At 33.9% G+C, this 18,808-nt stretch overlaps 1 protein-coding gene across 2 annotated transcripts in view; it reads right to left on the bottom strand.

Annotated features, from left to right (window-relative positions):
- LOC149775569 (cyclic nucleotide-gated channel alpha-2-like) overlaps positions 1-14,766 on the bottom strand; it is an 88,053-nt gene extending 73,287 nt beyond the window's left edge. Inside the window, exons 1-3 of one of the 2 annotated variants that reach the window (XM_089943348.1) lie at positions 14,509-14,766; positions 4,700-5,614; positions 2,924-3,903 (exon numbers count right to left, since the gene is read on the bottom strand). In XM_089943348.1, the coding sequence (XP_089799474.1) occupies positions 2,924-3,885 (962 nt within the window). In that variant the 5' untranslated portion in view covers positions 3,886-3,903; positions 4,700-5,614; positions 14,509-14,766. Of the gene's footprint in view, positions 1-2,923; positions 4,510-4,699; positions 5,615-14,508 lie in introns of those variants that run through there. The other variant, XM_089943349.1, reaches the window with a different exon arrangement.
- Positions 14,767-18,808: the final 4,042 nt, after the last annotated feature.

Raw genomic sequence — 18,808 nt, 5'->3', positions numbered from 1 at the left:
AATAGTAGTCATTCAGGTTACTGGAGATCTATGCTTGACCTTCATGCACCATTTCGAACTGTTTAGGATCAACACAGATAGTTGAATTAGACTCTGTCGATTACATCTTTAGCTCATTATCAAGGTCTTTGGCCTTGCTGAGAAGCACTAATAACTTATGTATTGACCAAACTGTCTATCAATGTAAAAGAACTTGGGAGTTAACTATGTTGATAAATTAGCTAAAGAATACGATTTGAATGTAACGTGAACAGTGACAAGTGTCAATCGTACCCTGCCAGCAGTATTTTGGAATAGAATGATAGTCATGCTTTAATAACATGGATTTATTTACTTTCTATTTATTTGTTGCATACTTGATCAAATGACCGGAAAATGGCAGGATGCTTATAGTGAATGTGGATATTTCCCGATCCTTTGAAAACATATATGAAATAAATAACAAGGATTTAAGCAAGAGGATAAGATGTTTCGAAGGATGAAACTTTGTATATGGGACTCAAAAGAAAAGAAAATATCAGCGCCTCTTTACTGCATTCTTTCTTTGCTTCATTATTTTCTCCCATCTGTTTCTTTTTACTCCTTTTTTTTATTTTTCATTTCTATTTTGTTTTTATACTGTCATAAAAGAATGTTTAAAAAAAGTTGGATAATCTAAATATTTATAAACGTAGACGTTAACGAATACTTCCAAAAATCATTGCAAAATATTTCTTTTTCAGTTAAAGCAAATCCCAACTTTGGATTGATTGGAATTCAATTGCAAAATCTATTCGGAAATGAGTAGGGAACGATAAAACCGCACTAAATTGACCATGTTTGTCAGAACGATGAATTATTTCATTGAGTTAACACTCCATTGAAATGATGTTTATAACTGGAACTGAAATGACGACGTTGGGTCTCATACTGCTCTGAGTGATTATTGGAAGACCAGCATCATGGCTATTTAAAAAATGATTACACTATTCGTTTGCATAAATATCAAAGAAGTAACAAAACTTCTAGCAATTAAAATTATGAAATAACATCTAGCAATAAAAAAATTGTTTCAAGAAAATAATTTATCTTCATCTTCTATTGCTAATAACGTCAGATGTAACAACACGCATTGTAGTGACAATATATTTTACAGGATTCGGCATGTCAGTATTAATAGCACTATCATAGTGGATTTGTTATAGGATAATTAAAATCTTCGGTAACGTGAATAAATGAATTTAGGAAAGTGGTTTTTTTTAATTTAAAAACAACAAATAGTTTCAAAATTACATTTTGTTAAACGCATCGAAACCTTTTTGCGCGATACTGAAGACTGTTTGTACTAGAGTTAAAAATAAGTTGTGGATTATTTTCAGCCTAAAATAGCAGCACAATTTATGTTGTAGATCATGTTCAGTCTAAAATGGCAACACAATTTATGTTGTAGTTAATGTTCAGTCTAAAATGGCAACACAAATTATGTTGTAGATCATTTTCAGTCTAAAATAGCAACACAAAGTATGTTATAAACCATCCTACTTTGAAAATTTCAGTTACAAATATACCATATGTGCATTGAACTGTCACGACAAGAGCGTAACTTGTCAGCTATTTTTATATTACAGAGTTAATAATAAATGTTTATCAGGAATTTTGCTTGATCCAATATGCGACAACTTATGAAAGACGGAATTTCAGGTTATATATCATTGCTGATAGATGACTGACATCTGCAGTGATTGAATAAAAGTGAACGAGTTAAGCAAATATGGATGGATAATTCTAAATCATACTGCTTAACAAACCCATCCTCAATCCCTGCAAAACAAAGTCTTGACATATATTACTGTTAAAGTTATATAAGCCACAAATGGCATTGATGTTTTCCAAATTTTATGAATGCATACAATTGAGCATATATATTTCTTTATGTTACCTTCCAAAGAAAAAAATATGTTGATTTCACATTAGTATCGGTGATTAAAGGTAATCGATTTTAGTATCGGTGATTAAAGGTAATCGATTTTCAATTCTACTTTAAATATTCAAAGTTATAACATGCTGTACGCTCTTAAACAATGACATTATTTGTTTTCTTCCATCAATATAAACTGTACCATAGAGTGCGCACGCAATTTGCCATGTATGGACCAGATTAATTATTACCAGCTGGATCCGATCGTACATACATTTTATTTACTATTATAAGCATAAACCTTGGAGCCTTGATATAACTACGAAAATATCAATTACTTGCGTTTAGATGTTAGCAACATTTGTTGTCAAAAAATGACTAATCCTATTTCTTTCAGACAATCGTCTTGGAAGAAAAACGGTTTAATTAATAGACAGTACACCTTTAGACACGTGACTTTAATTTATGAATTTTTTTTCTCAACACGTTACATTCCTGTCGCATGTCCAAAAGGTAAGGGATACGCCCCGTGGAAATGTAGTCCTGTCAACGGCATTAGTATGTATTTCATCCTGTACTTTATGATTCCCGCTGACAAACAAACGTGTAATAATCTTTTCGTACTGGACATATGTAGACACCGTTTTTATTTTAGGTCAGAAAATTATGAAAACCACAGTCTTTATAACATTAGTTCATGTTTATGTAAGTACCAGCACGAGTGGCTTTAAAAACAATTGTTTTCTTTATTACTTTAATCCGCCAATTCATTAGATAGAAGGATACTTCTTAAATCCGTCATTTCCTCCTATAGAAGGATAATTGCTTGATTTTGATTCAGATTTTTAGGTTGCAGCAAGAACGAAATAATAAAAAAATATGTACTCTACGCAGAATAGTGAGATCATTGTTTTGCACGAAACTTTTGTTTTTAATTAATCAAGTGAAATGTTTTTTTTGTAAGAAATTGCAAAAATAGTCTGCCTTTAGTTACATGTAATCCAAAATATTATGGAAGCTACTTACTGCCAGTTCGTCTCCGGTGGAGGCAAGTCTCCAATAGTTGTCAAGGTGAGTGTGGACCAATGAAGTGACACCAAGTATTTCCGGGTCACAGAGGCGAAATCTCCTTCCGGTAATGGGTACGACCAACTGCCGGAAAAATTCTCCACTTCCGATATTAGGTAATAGAAGGCTGCGAACCAATGAGAGCCTAGAAATAAAATGTGGGTTAAGTTCAAAACCCTTAACAAGTTCGGGTATTGCGTCCGGGACTCGTAGAGCTGTATGAACCGCAAGCCTCTGTAGACTTTTAGGAATCTTGGAAAACGTAGAAGGGCGTGAGGGCCGAGATAAAACTGAAGAAAATCAAGAGGTATCAGTGAAACTATGTCCAGCACAAAGCATTTTGAATGCATGTAGTTCTTTGCTAGTTTTGAGCTCTCATACACGAGCAATCCCTGATTTAAATATCCAGTACGAAACTGTGCGAAAATGTCTAAGAGATAAATTAGATCGCATAATCCATCCAATCCGTACCAAACAACGTACCCGTTCTGAATCTCTCTAAATGCTTCACGCGCGATACACGTCCATAGGTTATACAGTAATGCTAAAGTAACCAAGCCTAGCCAATAGAACATAACACTTCCACCCGGATATAGGACGGGTGGCCAGCATGGTCTAACTCTTGTTCGATAAAATTTGTTTCCATCCTTTAAATCGACAAGTTCCGGTGCTACTTTATCAGCGCCCTGGTGTCTGGTAGAAAATTTTCTCAGAAAAGAATCACCTCTGTCCAGCCGCATCTTTTTCTTCTGAACTGTAGCAGCGGCGGTTAGAGTAGTTTTCAGGCGTCCCCATCGCTCTTTGGCACAAGCTGGAGTCCCTAGTTTCATTTCCAGGGATAACTGCGAGTGCTGATCGTTTGAGTCTTGATCTGATGCCCAGCTATTAATGATGTCGTCTGCTTCGACAGTTTTCGCCATTTTGTTTTTGGTTTGGTCCTTTGATAAAAGCAGTCAATAAAATCATCATTTACAAAAATATATGTGATACAAAAACTCAGGTTCTCAGCCATACAAATTGGGCACTCTCAATTACGAACATACATTTATTCTTCAACCATATGCATGAATAACCCTCGTTCAAATACTCCAAAAAATAAATATCTAAAGTAGTTTGATCAATAGCAAAATCTTCTGTAGCAAGTCTTGTGTTAACACTACTTTCTATAACAAGACTGGTCCTAGCACTACTTTCTATAACAACACTGGTCCCGCAAGAACGTATCGGGATAATGGTTACTTTAAGAGGATATATTTGAATATTGTGCAGGAGGAAGAAATGTGTGCAACCAAGTTCATTAGGCACATATTATCATTTATTATCTTTACGTATGATTCTATATAGGTTATTTCTCTAGCACTTGAAACATACATTGGAAAGAAAAATATATACTGAGCACTGCAGAAAGCGAAGGGTATTGCTCGTATGTTTGTTTCTTATTCTGCTATTAAATATACAGTGTTGATCATTTTCCACAATTTATCCGCCCATACAAAAGTTCGACCCCTACTGGATTCGAATTTGGAAAATCATGGGATTAAATTCCATATATCAACAGAGAACATACGGGTCTTTAGATCCATCAGCTAACTCAGAAGCAACAAATTGTTCGAAACACCGAGAATATATTCATACACTAATTAATCGAAATATTAAAGTTGTCAGGAATACATTATTCTGGGTGGCTAGTTAAAGATCTCTCTTTAATATTTAAAGGAAACCTCTTGATATTACCTGTCTGGCTTTGAAATATCGTCTCTTTAATCATACTTCAGTTTGCTTTGTAAGCATTCACTGCACTGTTCCAGATAGTTTGACAGCAAAGTGACACCGTGTCTAGCCATCCATCAACATTCTCCAATATATCGCCTCAGAATCGGAGCAAAGAAATTTGCACTGTTGACAGAGTTCAATCAAAGGTATAAGAAATCATGCTCATGATCACAAGCTGCCTTTAAAAATTATCAATATCCCAAAGAGATATGAATCCCATCCTACTGTTGCTCGCAGCAAATGAGTGTACTGCTCTTTCTTATTACTAAAATGAATTCCAGCATTCGGTTTTAATAAAACTCCGCATCTATTGATCACTGAAGGAAGACCCATGAATCTCTTCCATCGTGCATTCACATTTTTTGCTTTTATGAATTAAGATTTCCTCGTAGGGAGATGACAACAAACGATTTTATTGTATTATTCAAGTTCGCCCGTAGCAATCATCAATCACGTATATCATCCATTGCTTCAATTTTATATCATCCGATTCGTCCTACTACTCAAAAGCATTTATTTAATTGCAACCGTTACTGAACCAGTGCCGCGAAAGTCCAGCGGTGAATTAAGCAATCCTGCCTGAAAAATTACCGATAAGAACGTATACGATTTTTTTTTCTGTTCCGAGTAGTTACTGTTAGCGCTTGATGCCTAATCGACCTTTGCAGTCCCCATGATCTCGATTCCCATTTGGATGGATTATTCTGGCAAATGACAAAACCGATTCCCTTCTTTAGATAAGTGATTTCAAAGATTGTATTCTTTGCCGAGAATCAATTTTTTCTGTGTCGTTAGCTGAATAAAATGCAGAGGTTTCTCATCCGGAATTTCCAATATGATTACTAATATTTATCTCTTTCCTTTGCACAGCAATGCCTACAATGATAAAACAAAGATCGGTATTGTAACAAAAAATAATTATGCATGGAAAATATTTTCTCAGGTGGTTATATGTTATGGTCGCAAAATCAGAGTGTATTTTTAATATAGACAAACAGCTATCTACGTTACGATTTGCACATAAAGGTCGAATGAAAGATAGTGTCTTCCTTATATATCTCAATCTCTCGAACATTTTAAGATTCAACACAATTATCTCAAATCAATCTGTTTAAAACAGAGACAATTACCAATAAAAAAATCACATTTTGCAGGCCTTTGAAAATCTCTGGCCACTTAGTTTTAGTAATGTAGCATATACAGAGTTGCAGTTTGTGTTTGGGACAGGTTTTGTTTTCCAAGATCCAAACGACATCTTGAACTTTCAGAACTATAAAAGTTGCAGTTTGATTGATGAATCAAAAGGTCAGCAGAATATGGCATTGGATTGGTGCCTGTCTATTTATCTATAAATAGATCTTGATTTTAATGAGATTGAATTCATTTATTCTTGAACATTCTTTATTATTGATAATTAATTACACAATAAAACGATGAAATATGTTTTAGTGCAGAAGCAGAAATGTGAAGAGAGAGGGATAGTAATTTTGAAAAAATGTATTTCACATGTTGGATAAACTAAACACGTCTTCAAAATTTATCTTCATTGAAAAACAGGAGCTATATATGCGTCTATCTACAAAAACAAAATATATTTTGTCAGTGAATATACGCCTTTCTTTAACGTCAGTTTCACTTTTTATTTTTACAGGATGTGATTAAATGGAGAAAAAAATGGTATGCACATATCATGAGGCAATGGACACTGCTACTGTTAAGTATTTTCTCAGTTATATTTGCTGGTTTGTGTGCAGATGAAACCGTTATTTTCCCCCCGAATCCCATAAACGAAAGCAGCTTGCTTTGAAAACCATGTATAGGAATTAGCAAGATTTGTAATTTAAATGTTAATCCATCTAAAATGAGAATAGATATTGTAGCAAGTAAAGTACTACTAATGTACCAGTTTTTACATTTGAATCAACTGCTGAAGTTGAGATATAATTAGTTCCTCATGGAATCACTTTCAAATAGCATACCATGTTTTCACATCATGTTACAAATATACTGAATGTGCTGCAAAGCAACAGTTTAAGTTTTTGGAAATTATTCAAATCAGGGTTCCCAGGAGGTATCATATAGACATTGTTAGATTACTTGTTTGTACTAATTATATCATACTACTTAGAGGTCACAGGTTATGAAAACATAGCATTTATTGATTTATTTTATACTCAGATCTGTTAATCTAACCAAAAACGTAAAGCTTGTATGAGAAGAGCTTTAAATGTTTTTGGTGAATTGGTAATGTTTTTATCTGAAATTTTCATAAGACCACGAATGGTGGATTTCTGGAGTAAAATCGTCTGTGGTAAAAAAAGATAAACTGTCACATAATTTCTATAAAGTATTGGTATGCATCGAATAGTACGAAGCTTTTGCATCGTTGTTAAATGGTTTAAGAATTACTTTACAAAATTGTTAACTAGCAGAATTTCGGTTCCTCAAGAAATTCTCTGTGTATACAAAATCCAAAGGCATCTTCAGTGTGACATTTGGTCAGTCTCTGTATATACAAAATCCAAAGGCATCTTCAGTGTGACATTTGGTCAGTTTCTGTATATACAAAATCCAAAGGCATCTTCAGTGTGACATTTGGTCAGTCTCTGTATATACAAAATCCAAAGGCATCTTCAGTGTGACATTTGGTCAGTTTCTGTATATACAAAATCCAAAGGCATCTTCAGTTTGACATTTGGTCAGTCTCTGTATATACAAAATCCAAAGGCATCTTCAGTGTGACATTTGGTCAGTCCATGTGTATACAAAATGCAAAGGCATCTTCAGTGTGACATTTGGTCAGTCTCTGTATATACAAAATCCAAAGGCATCTTCAGTGTGACATTTGGTCAGTCTCGGTATATACAAAATACAAAGGCATCTTCAGTGTGACATTTGGTCAGTTTCTGTGTATACAAAATACAAAGGCATCTTCAGTGTGACATTTGGTCAGTCTCTGTATATACAAAATACAAAGGCATCTTCAGTGTGACATTTGGTCAGTCTCTGTATATACAAAATCCAAAGGCATCTTCAGTGTGACATTTGGTCAGTCTCTGTATATACAAAATGCAAAGGCATCTTCAGTGTGACATTTGGTCAGTCTCTGTATATACAAAATGCAAAGGCATCTTCAGTGTGACATTTGGTCAGTCTCTGTATATACAAAATACAAAGGCATCTTCAGTGTGACATTTGGTCAGTCTCTGTATATACAAAATCCAAAGGCATCTTCAGTGTGACATTTGGTCAGTCTCTGTATATACAAAATCCAAAGGCATCTTCAGTGTGACATTTGGTCAGTCTCTGTGTGACATTTGGTCAGTCTCTGTATATACAAAATCCAAAGGCATCTTCAGTGTGACATTTGGTCAGTTTCTGTATATACAAAATCCAAAGGCATCTTCAGTGTGACATTTGGTCAGTCTCTGTATATACAAAATGCAAAGGCATCTTCAGTGTGACATTTGGTCAGTCTCTGTGTGACATTTGGTCAGTCTCTGTATATACAAAATCCAAAGGCATCTTCAGTGTGACATTTGGTCAGTCTCTGTATATACAAAATCCAAAGGCATCTTCAGTGTGACATTTGGTCAGTCTCTGTATATACAAAATGCAAAGGCATCTTCAGTGTGACATTTGGTCAGTCTCTGTATATACAAAATGCAAAGGCATCTTCAGTGTGACATTTGGTCAGTCTCTGTGTATACAAAATACAAAGGCATCTTCAGTGTGACATTTGGTCAGTCTCTGTGTATACAAAATCCAAAGGCATCTTCAGTGTGACATTTGGTCAGTTTCTGTATATACAAAATACAAAGGCATCTTCAGTGTGACATTTGGTCAGTCTCTGTGTATACAAAATCCAAAGGCATCTTCAGTGTGACATTTGGTCAGTCTCTGTATATACAAAATCCAAAGGCATCTTCAGTGTGACATTTGGTCAGTCTCTGTATATACAAAATGCAAAGGCATCTTCAGTGTGACATTTGGTCAATCTCTGTATATACAAAATCCAAAGGCGTCTTCAGTGTGACATTTGGTCAGTTTCTGTATATACAAAATCCAAAGGCATCTTCAGTGTGACATTTGGTCAGTCTCTGTATATACAAAATCCAAAGGCATCTTCAGTGTGACATTTGCTCAGTCTCTGTATATACAAAATGCAAAGGCATCTTCAGTGTGACATTTGGTCAATCTCTGTATATACAAAATCCAAAGGCGTCTTCAGTGTGACATTTGGTCAGTTTCTGTATATACAAAATCCAAAGGCATCTTCAGTGTGACATTTGGTCAGTCTCGGTATATACAAAATCCAAAGGCATCTTCAGTGTGACATTTGGTCAGTCTCTGTATATACAAAATGCAAAGGCATCTTCAGTGTGACATTTAATCAGTCTCTGTTTATACAAAATCCAAAGGCATCTTCAGTGTGACATTTGGTCAGTCTCTGTATATACAAAATCCAAAAGCATCTTCAGTGTGACATTTGGTCAGTCTCTGTTTATACAAAATCCAAAAGCATTTTCAGTGTGACATTTGGTCAGTCTCTGTTTATACAAAATCCAAAGGCATCTTCAGAGTGACATTTGGTCAGTCTCTGTGTACACAAAATTCAAAGGCATATTCAGTTTGAAATTTGGTCAGTCCGTAAATATACAAAATTCAAAGACATCTTCAGTGTGACATTTGGTCAGTCCCTGTGTATACAAAATCCAAAGACATCTTCAGTGTGACATTTGGTCAGTCTCTGTATATACAAAATCCAAAAGCATCTTCAGTGTGACATTTGGTCAGTCTCTGTTTATACAAAATCCAAAAGCATCTTCAGTGTGACATTTGGTCAGTCTCTGTGTATACAAAATTCAAAGGAATCTTCAGTGTGACATTTGGTCAGTCTCTGTGTACACACAATTCAAAGGCATCTTCAGTTTGACATTTGGTCAGTCCTTGTGTATACAAAATCCAAAGACATCTTCAGTGTGACATTTGGTCAGTCTCTGCGTATACAAAATTCAAAGACAACCTTGATGTGACTTTTAATCAACCTCTGACTGTGTATAAAATAGGTCTAGAGACAACTCAAACAAACTGTAAACTCTTGTTTTATTTGTTTCATGGCTACGAACTTGTGTTGAGTATACGTTTGAGAACAGATCTGAACATGTATTAAGACCAAAAGTTTTGTTTTATATGTTTAGTGTGCTTGAACGATGTTTTGCTTGACAAAATCCTGGTGAGAACAAAAGAAGAAATGTTTGTTATTTTATTTTCCAAAATGTACACTTTTAAGTTTAAAATCATTTGTTTACATTAATATCTTTGTATTAGACTTAGAAGGAGAGTTGGGTGATTTACTTTCATTATGATATCTCTTCTCTCTCTCTCTCTCTCTCTCTCTCTCTCTCTCTCTCTCTCTCTCTACAGATATATACAGTATGTTACACTGCTAATTTTGCTGAAATTAAAAATATAAAAGTAGTAGGTACTAAAAAAAGAAATAAGTCCAATTACAATAAATTGTGCGACATGCTAATTTAGGCATTTCAAATGCACATTAACAATAAAGCAAATTGTATTTTTTTTATCATTGTGACAAAAGCAGATTCTCTCTCTCTCTCTCTCTCTCTCTCTCTCTCTCTCCATCAACACCCATGCAGTATGTTCAGTGGCATCATATCAGCTATCTCTATGGACCAACATCCATGTTGTATGTTCATTGGCATTAGTAGCTTCGTACAAAGTTTCTCTTCACCATCATCATGCGAAATACATCGTCTTTCATGAATACTCTCTCTCTCTCTCTCTCTCTTTCACACACATACACACAAAGAAATTAATATCAAATGGACATGTAACAGGTACCACTAAAATGGTCATTTTATTAAGGGCCCAAATTGTTAAGTATCTAATAAGCAAGTAAAGGTAGGATCTGTCGTATTTGGTGATATGTTGACAGGGAAAAGCACGTGTATATTGAATTTATGGTTTCATTTCTATTATAGATACAAGAAATTTACATCAGACATAATTAAACCAACACTTTTTAATTTTTTTAAACCGTCTGCATAAATCTAGAGGAACGTCATGTTATATTACAGTTGCGCCATTGTAGAAAAAAGCAAGATCAATGAAAAACAAAAATCCACTGTAATTTTCTTTAATGTGTCGGGATGGACATTGCATTGAATATTTTAAAGGTAAAAATGTGGGCATATAAAACCTATATTGGTATATGAGCTCACTGGTCTGATAATTTTTATTTCGTGATATGGTGTTATTCATTGAACAAATGAACAGGCAGAACAATGTTTTACTAAGTACTTTACCCAAGGAATACTCAAGAGCTTTCGTTAACTTCTGGCGCGTCAAACGTGTGACGTCATTTGTGTCAAAGTCTTTTATCTTGATATTGTATTGCACTGACCGAGGGAAGAATGGTCTAGTGTGTAGCACTTAACTGCTTCCAAAGAAGGAAACATGTTAGAAAATGTTAATTACGTGGCAAAATAGAGAAAAAAGAAAAGATGTCAAAATTCTCAAAAAGCAATGTATATACAAAAATAAATATAAGTAATATATGAAAAATCCATAAAATCATGTGTGATTGAGAAAGGCATGGACTGAGCAAATTAAACGAGTTTTGGAGAGCCAGCAACTATATGTCCTTACTAGTTACTAATTTACTGACCTACCATTTGTCAGTCAAAGGTACGGTACTACAGACAGTCCTGTCGTAGGTCGTAAACGATCATCGGAGATAAATATCGCATTCTCGGCCTGCTAACATCTGCTGTGACATCGGTAATTTATTGCAGTAATTGCTACTGGGAAACATGCAGCAAAAAATTTGACTATCACTGTAGTAATATTTATTTTCTGAATTATAGCACAGTTGTATTCGATCGTTGCTGAAAAAAAGAATTTGAATTAAAATCCTACACATGGGTAACGGAAGTCAAAGAGCCAACTTGATTGGGTGGTCTTAAATAGTATTGGGCAAGGTGCCCGTGCCTTAATATACGAAGTAGGAGACAATACACTCGATGTGATGCATTACAATGCAATACTCAACATGTATTCATGGTAGTCATGGCAACATGTTATCATCTGGCTCGTAAGAGGACTGATAAATAAAAATAAAATAGTTGCATGACAAATATTTCATCGGGTTATTTATCCAATTTAATTACAACACCAACCCATTGTTAACCAGACAGTGAAATCAGTTCAATCCCATTAAAGATCAATATCAAATAAAATTGTAGAAATGACAGTAGTAAAAGCTTATTAGGCGAGACCCAAATATATAAAATGTCAATAGGAAAGTGGACTAAAAACCTGATTGTTTTTACGCAATATCGCTAACTTTGACATCCGTCAAACAGGTTCCAAAACAAAGTTAGTCATAATTAGACAGCCACCAATATTAATTGTGACCTCGACCTAAATCTGAAAGACAATTCACACAACGTCTTTCTGCACAAATCTGGTGTTTACAAGTGGGAAGTAAAACTAAGCACAACAAAAACAATAGTCGTCAAAAGATGGGAAAAAGAACTTGACCTGCATCAGTTGCTGAAATTTTTACATCTCAAGAGTGGTTATTATTTTCATTATGCCTGGTATATATAAAAGATGTCATCATGCAGAAAAGTTTTAAACTCTTCAGCTTAGGAGGTATACGAATATTAATTTATATAGTCCGCAATCCCATAATGCTTAAACAGAACTTTTGAGGTTTGCAAAACAAGCAGTGGCCTCTTTGGACGATGAGTCTGGAGATTTTCGTCTAAACTTTAAGAACATATTCTCTGGTATTTTGAACGTTTGTGTTCAAAAACTGTGAAAGCATTGTACAGATGTCAAACACTGTCTTTCCCAAATACGTCCAGTGTGTGTGTGTGTGTGTGTGTGTGTGTGTGTGTGTGTGTGTGAGACAGAGAGAGAGAGCAAGAGAGAGAATTATTATATACTGATAATAGGTCCATGCACAAAAATAAGCGTTTACAGAAATTAAACGCCAACAGGTCATCTAATATATTGGTAGCAAAAGTAACCCAAAATATTTGGGTAAATGCTCTCTTGGTGACCATTTTATTCCTAATTAATTTATTAGGCTACTGTTTATTAATTTAACTAACCTTGTTCTATTACAGGGTTTTTCTTCTTTTTTATATTTTGTTTTTATGGTGAAATATCCTAAAATATGCCTGATAATCTTATTGGGGTGTTTGGGAGCATTTAACTATCGATAAGTGCATACCAAGCAAAAATGTGGTTAGTGTAATGGAATCGCGACCAATAGTATATAGGTTCAAATCCCATTATTGGATCAGCCCTGGTCAGCAACTATGGTATGTCTTTGATCAAGACACTTTGCTCCAGTTGCTTCGATATTAAATATTCTATGTGTGCTGCTTGGCCTTGCCCCCCTCCACACACACACACATACAGACACAAATTGAAGAAAGAGTACATGATCTTAGTTCCAAGAATTAAGAAATATTTTTCGTTTCCACACAAAATTATAATGGAACATACTCAGGTTATTTTAGGTTCCATTTAATCTGCATATGGACAATTTTAGTAAATAGTCGGCAAACAGAATTCTAAAATGTCTCAGATATTCTATATAAAGTTTTAGGACACTCGCTTAATTAAATATGATTCTCAACGAACGCCAGACTATTTTAATCGAAATTACGTCGCCATGTCCGATTTCGGGAAATACTTTTCTATAATACCCCATGGTGGATTCATTTCAAACAATAACGACAGCAGATGCGGCAACACAAACAAGCACAACCAATATTACCAAGAACACACTAGCCAACAGGAAGACGATAATTAAGATAGTGAAGATAAAAAATAAAATCGGTTAGTAAACGTGAAAGTCAGATCAAGTTGATATAATAAAACAAAAGAAATATTTATAGCCAAATGTATGCAAGACATGCAAAACATAAACTAACAAAATTATATTTATAAATTGTAAACTCAGGGATTCCAGTTAAAATATTTAATATTTTAGAGTCAGAAAAGACAACAAGAATGGATGACTATGAGCTTAAATGTACAAGAAAAGAAAAAAATTAAACGATGTTTTCGCAAGAGAAACTATAGAAACTCACGATGTGACCTTTTGTCACAAGCGACAGGTGAATGCACTCTAAATGAGACAAGGATAAATAACCAGTTGAAGCATTATATATATATATATATATATATATATATATATATATATATATATATATATATATATATATATATGACATAAAGATATATACTGGAGACTCTTCGCCCTTGGACAACCTTGAATGTATTGTTTACGTTATATTAATTGTTATAAATGGTTATTGAAACAGTGAGTGTAAGTGCGTGATTAACAAAAATGTGTACTTTTACATCCAGTACCAGACGTTGCATGATTAAGTGCTCAGATAATTAAAATATTTAAGCCTCTATTAGATTTACTGGCGACAAGTGAATTAGTTCCAATAAAAGTTGCTACTTAATTCCGTGTCTGCGTTAAACTGGACCAACATCTCAATAGACGATAGATCAAAAATATAGAACTACACTCGGACAATATACCTACAAGATTAGCTGTCAACTACAAACAGTGACACAAATTATTGAACTAGTACTGCCTTCCTCAGATAAGAATGCAAAAGGACAGTTACCCAACTTATATTATTATTACTAGTTTCCCGAGCTTGTTTTAACAGAAGAGAAGAAAGAAAAAAACATTAAAATGTTAAATATACCTGAATTTGACAACGTTCTACCACTTATCTTTGGCTGTCTTGCCTTTAGTGTCTCCGACACTAATTCCAATGTTGTCACACACCAAGTTATATTAGAACACTGAAAGAATTGTATATCCAAATATCCAACATCCACAAAGAACTGATTCCAAAACAAGAACCCACTTCAGTTTAGAATTGTTCATCTATTCTTTCCATGACCTTCTTGCAAATATTGCGCAGATGTTGATACATGTGACAGATATAGGTAAGCTTGCTGTCAACTACTTGGATCTGTCCTCATTACCTGCTCTTTGTTATGTGTACGACACTCGCTTGAATTTATCTCATGTCATTGGGATAATCAATTAATTCAGTTAAATTTGTTATGTGTCTGCAATTAAACATTTAAGATAAAACATACTGAATAAAATACAGTACCATTTGATAAAACTGACGGTAGCAGCTCATGTCTCACCTGTTAATATCATGTCCCATACAATAAAACCTATTTACAACATTGTAATAGACGAGTTGAGGAAACGGAGGCTCTGTAACTAATTATTTCATTAACAAAAATTAACGTATGAATAGCGTCATGAAATTCACAGTACCATTGATTAAATATAGTACATACACATATGTGTATCTATCAAGCAGATGTCTACGTTTATAGCTTGAATCAGACCGTTTGGTGTCATTTGCAAAACAAATATCTTAATGAAATCTACCCTCCCAACAATGGAAACAAAATTATTGTACTTATATATATATATATATATATATATATATATATATATATATATATATATATATATATATATATATATATATATATATATATATATATATATATACATACATACATACATACATGCATACGCACGCACGCACGCACACACAGACATACATACATACATACATACATACATACATGCATACAAGGTGTTATATTTCGTCTAATTCTGTGATGTTAAACACAGTAACAGAAAAAAGCGAAAACCAGCAAGTTGTGAGAAATTCAGCCAATCGTATTTGTTTTCCTATTATACAAAGTGAAAGTTTAAAAAATTTTTTTTAACGTTATTGTTAATTAATCCGAGATATTCCTACATGTTCTATCACAAGTTCAAATGTTTGAAGTTCCCATTGACTTCCAGTGGTATTCCAAGTAAGATCCAATATTGAATGTGTTGATGTGCCTGTAGTATCGAATATGCTAATGCGCCAATGGCCTCGAATGTGGCGATATGTTAACATTCTTTTGATTATCAAAATAATATAATCCAAATATAATCTTGTCTGAATTCACTATAGTTCCAAATTAAAGTTTCTGTCCAGGAATACTATTGATGAACACTTTGTATTTACAGTGAATAATAAAATAATTCCACCCAGAAATGAACACAACAATAAGACTGACTCTTAGATAAACAAAATTATATACTCCTCTGTTTGAAATAGGTCGCAATTCCCATTTTCTGAAAAATACTCAGTCACTTCATGAAGTTTTCCATTCTAGACAATTCTGAGGCCAGAAGCAAGACTATCTTTAACTCAAATTCAAATAACATGTTTACATTAATAATCATCTGAATATTTATTACACAATCATAGAGAAATATTAACTATGTAATATATTGTTTACAAGATAAATGTCCCTGGGCAGGTATATTATTAACTTGATTTGGACAAGGTCAGTTACAAAATACAGATGTATATAACATATAATCATTAAGAAAAGTCAACAAATAATACAAATTAAACATACATCACACTTTCTTTCCATCATATTGATTTGTTGGTATTTTTTAAAATGAGATCTTTCACGCACAATGCTCAAATCAAGATTGTTCCAATTGTAGCGGTTCTTACAAAAACGAGTTCAAATCTGTAGTGGTTCTTACAAAGAAAGAGTTCCAAAATTGCAAAGAATCTAGCTGCTCTGCAAACAATGATCTGCTATTGAAAATTGCCATATTTTCTGCAATGAATCTACTTCAAAATTCTCGGAATTTCTTTGACATAATAATTTCCTTTTCTTGTAAAGATTTAAGCAGAGAACGAATTTGATATCTTATAAATAGTATTGAATGTTATGTTAGTCAATATTATCATGAAATGACGGTATCGAACACGCAAGAGAGATGCCGATGTTAATGGCATAAAATAAGGCAATGAAAGCAAATGCAGCTGTGGACTATAAGCCCATAAATACAGATTGATCTGACAAACCAAAAATGATTATTTTAACATTTCCTCCCCATTGCTGAAATTAATCCTATTTTCAGATAACACTTTGTTTAAACAATTACCTATATATCTGATTCGAAGAACTGTGTAAAAAGCATATCATTTTCAATTTACACTCCCCCTTTGAAAAAAATGTGTGTACTAAAGATGCTTCCGTATGCTACATGAATGGTGAATAAATGTCTGCTTTCTTTGGACACTGATAAGGCAGGCATTTCGCACACACCTGCGATCTACTTTTAAAAGTTCAGAAAATGTAAAATGGCGCTGTTTCCCGTTGTGTTTGAGAGCTATTTAAGTATACGGTTAAGAGCTTAGAAGTGTACGTTTAACAGCGTCGAAGTTTACGTTTTAGAACGTCGAAGTTTACGTTTAATAGTTTCGACGTTTACGCTTAAGAGCGTCGATGTGTACGTTTAAGAGCGTCGAAGTGTACGTTTAAGAGGTTAGAAGTGTACGTTAAACAGCGTCGAAGTTTACGTTTTAGAACATCGAAGCTTTCGTTTAATAGTGTCGACCTTTACGCTAAGAGCGTCGAGTTGTACGTTTAAGAGCGTCGACACTTACGACTGAGCTCTTGTTCTGAACAAGATTTGTCTAGTAACTCTTACGCACGTTCAACATTTCTTTTGAACTATGTTCAGATAAAAAGGGGTTTGCATTATATGAATATTATAATATAAATTAGATCAAAAACATACTTACGTTATGAGGTGATACAAAATCCGAGATAATGTACGTTAAATAAGCCTTCATACAGTAATATTTAACCAATGCCTTACAGGCTTACACCTTACAGTATAGGCAGGCAATATCAAAACTACTGTTACATATATAAATATCTGAGTGCATCAGACTATTAGAAACTGTGAAAAAGACTTAAGATTATTAGCTGTGACATAATACTGTAAATATAAAATAATGCATACTATTTTTTTAACATAATAAGAAATAAAATTATGTATAAATTCTCAAAATATTGACATATGTAATGTTAATCTGACTGTTGGAGCCCCAAACTGAAACTGTTGAACTTATATGCACTTGGCTCGCTCCAGTAAATCTTTAAATAAGCGCTAAGATGTACCTAAAAATAACACGCGTCTGCTCCAACATCTATAAATATAAGCGTTCAACCGTATACCTGACAAATCTACAGTGTATCAAAGCAACGTGCCCATGCATGTATATTTTACTGAATGTTAAATGTTAAACCTCAGGAGTACATTTTACTTTGATTTAAAAAAAATAATAATATTTTACCATTACTGTGCGCTTTTAGTTAAGAAGGAACTCCAAGATGACGTAATTAGATGTAGATGAAGAAATCACATATTACATCCAGCAGTATTTACATCCTGTGTGTAATAGCAATTATGCTAAGCTGAGACGACGTTTGGTCTCATTTTAGCAGTATTTATTTCCTTAACAATTAGTATAGGTACGTCAAGCATAATTAAAATATACTCGGAATGATCAATGGTCACATAAGTTTTCACCTAGATGGCGTGTCTTGAGTCTTGCGGTGTGTCAGATGCCCTTGAGTCAATTTGTGTCATTTTAACACGCAAATCATAAAATGCGGATTTACTTTGCTCTTTAACGAACACTTTGCTCTTTGACAAATAAATTATTCTTAAATTTCATGAAATATTGACTAAATCCTTCATAAAGTGTAATTGTACATGCTTATTGTTAATAAAAAGAAGTAAACAGTTTAATAACTTCTTACAGCAAAGGAACATTATAACCCGCCCGTCTGCCTCAGAGAAGTTCAATTCATCGTCAGAAATTCTTATTCTCTGTAATTCAATTTGTTCACAATTGTGTTAACAGCACAAACGATATGTTAAACTACTTACACTGTAGGTGTGTAGTGTTGACTGCTCCTGACAGCGTACATCCTATCTGAATATTCCCTTTATGCTACGCAGTGAAGTATCAACTGGTGAAGATCCCATAAATTTTGTTTGCTTTGTCTCCTTTTTATGTAGAAAAAAAACCCCATTAACAACAACATATAAGATATACACGTGCAATGATGAGAAACAATAAGTACTCAGATGGC

Source organism: Sinohyriopsis cumingii, chromosome 19, assembly GCF_028554795.1.
Source record: "Sinohyriopsis cumingii isolate HCF-2022 chromosome 19, ASM2855479v2, whole genome shotgun sequence".
In the NCBI taxonomy this organism is placed as follows: Eukaryota; Metazoa; Mollusca; class Bivalvia; order Unionida; family Unionidae; genus Sinohyriopsis; species Sinohyriopsis cumingii.
Note: the sequence above shows the minus strand (reverse complement) of the source record. Positions and strands in the feature narration are given on the sequence as shown.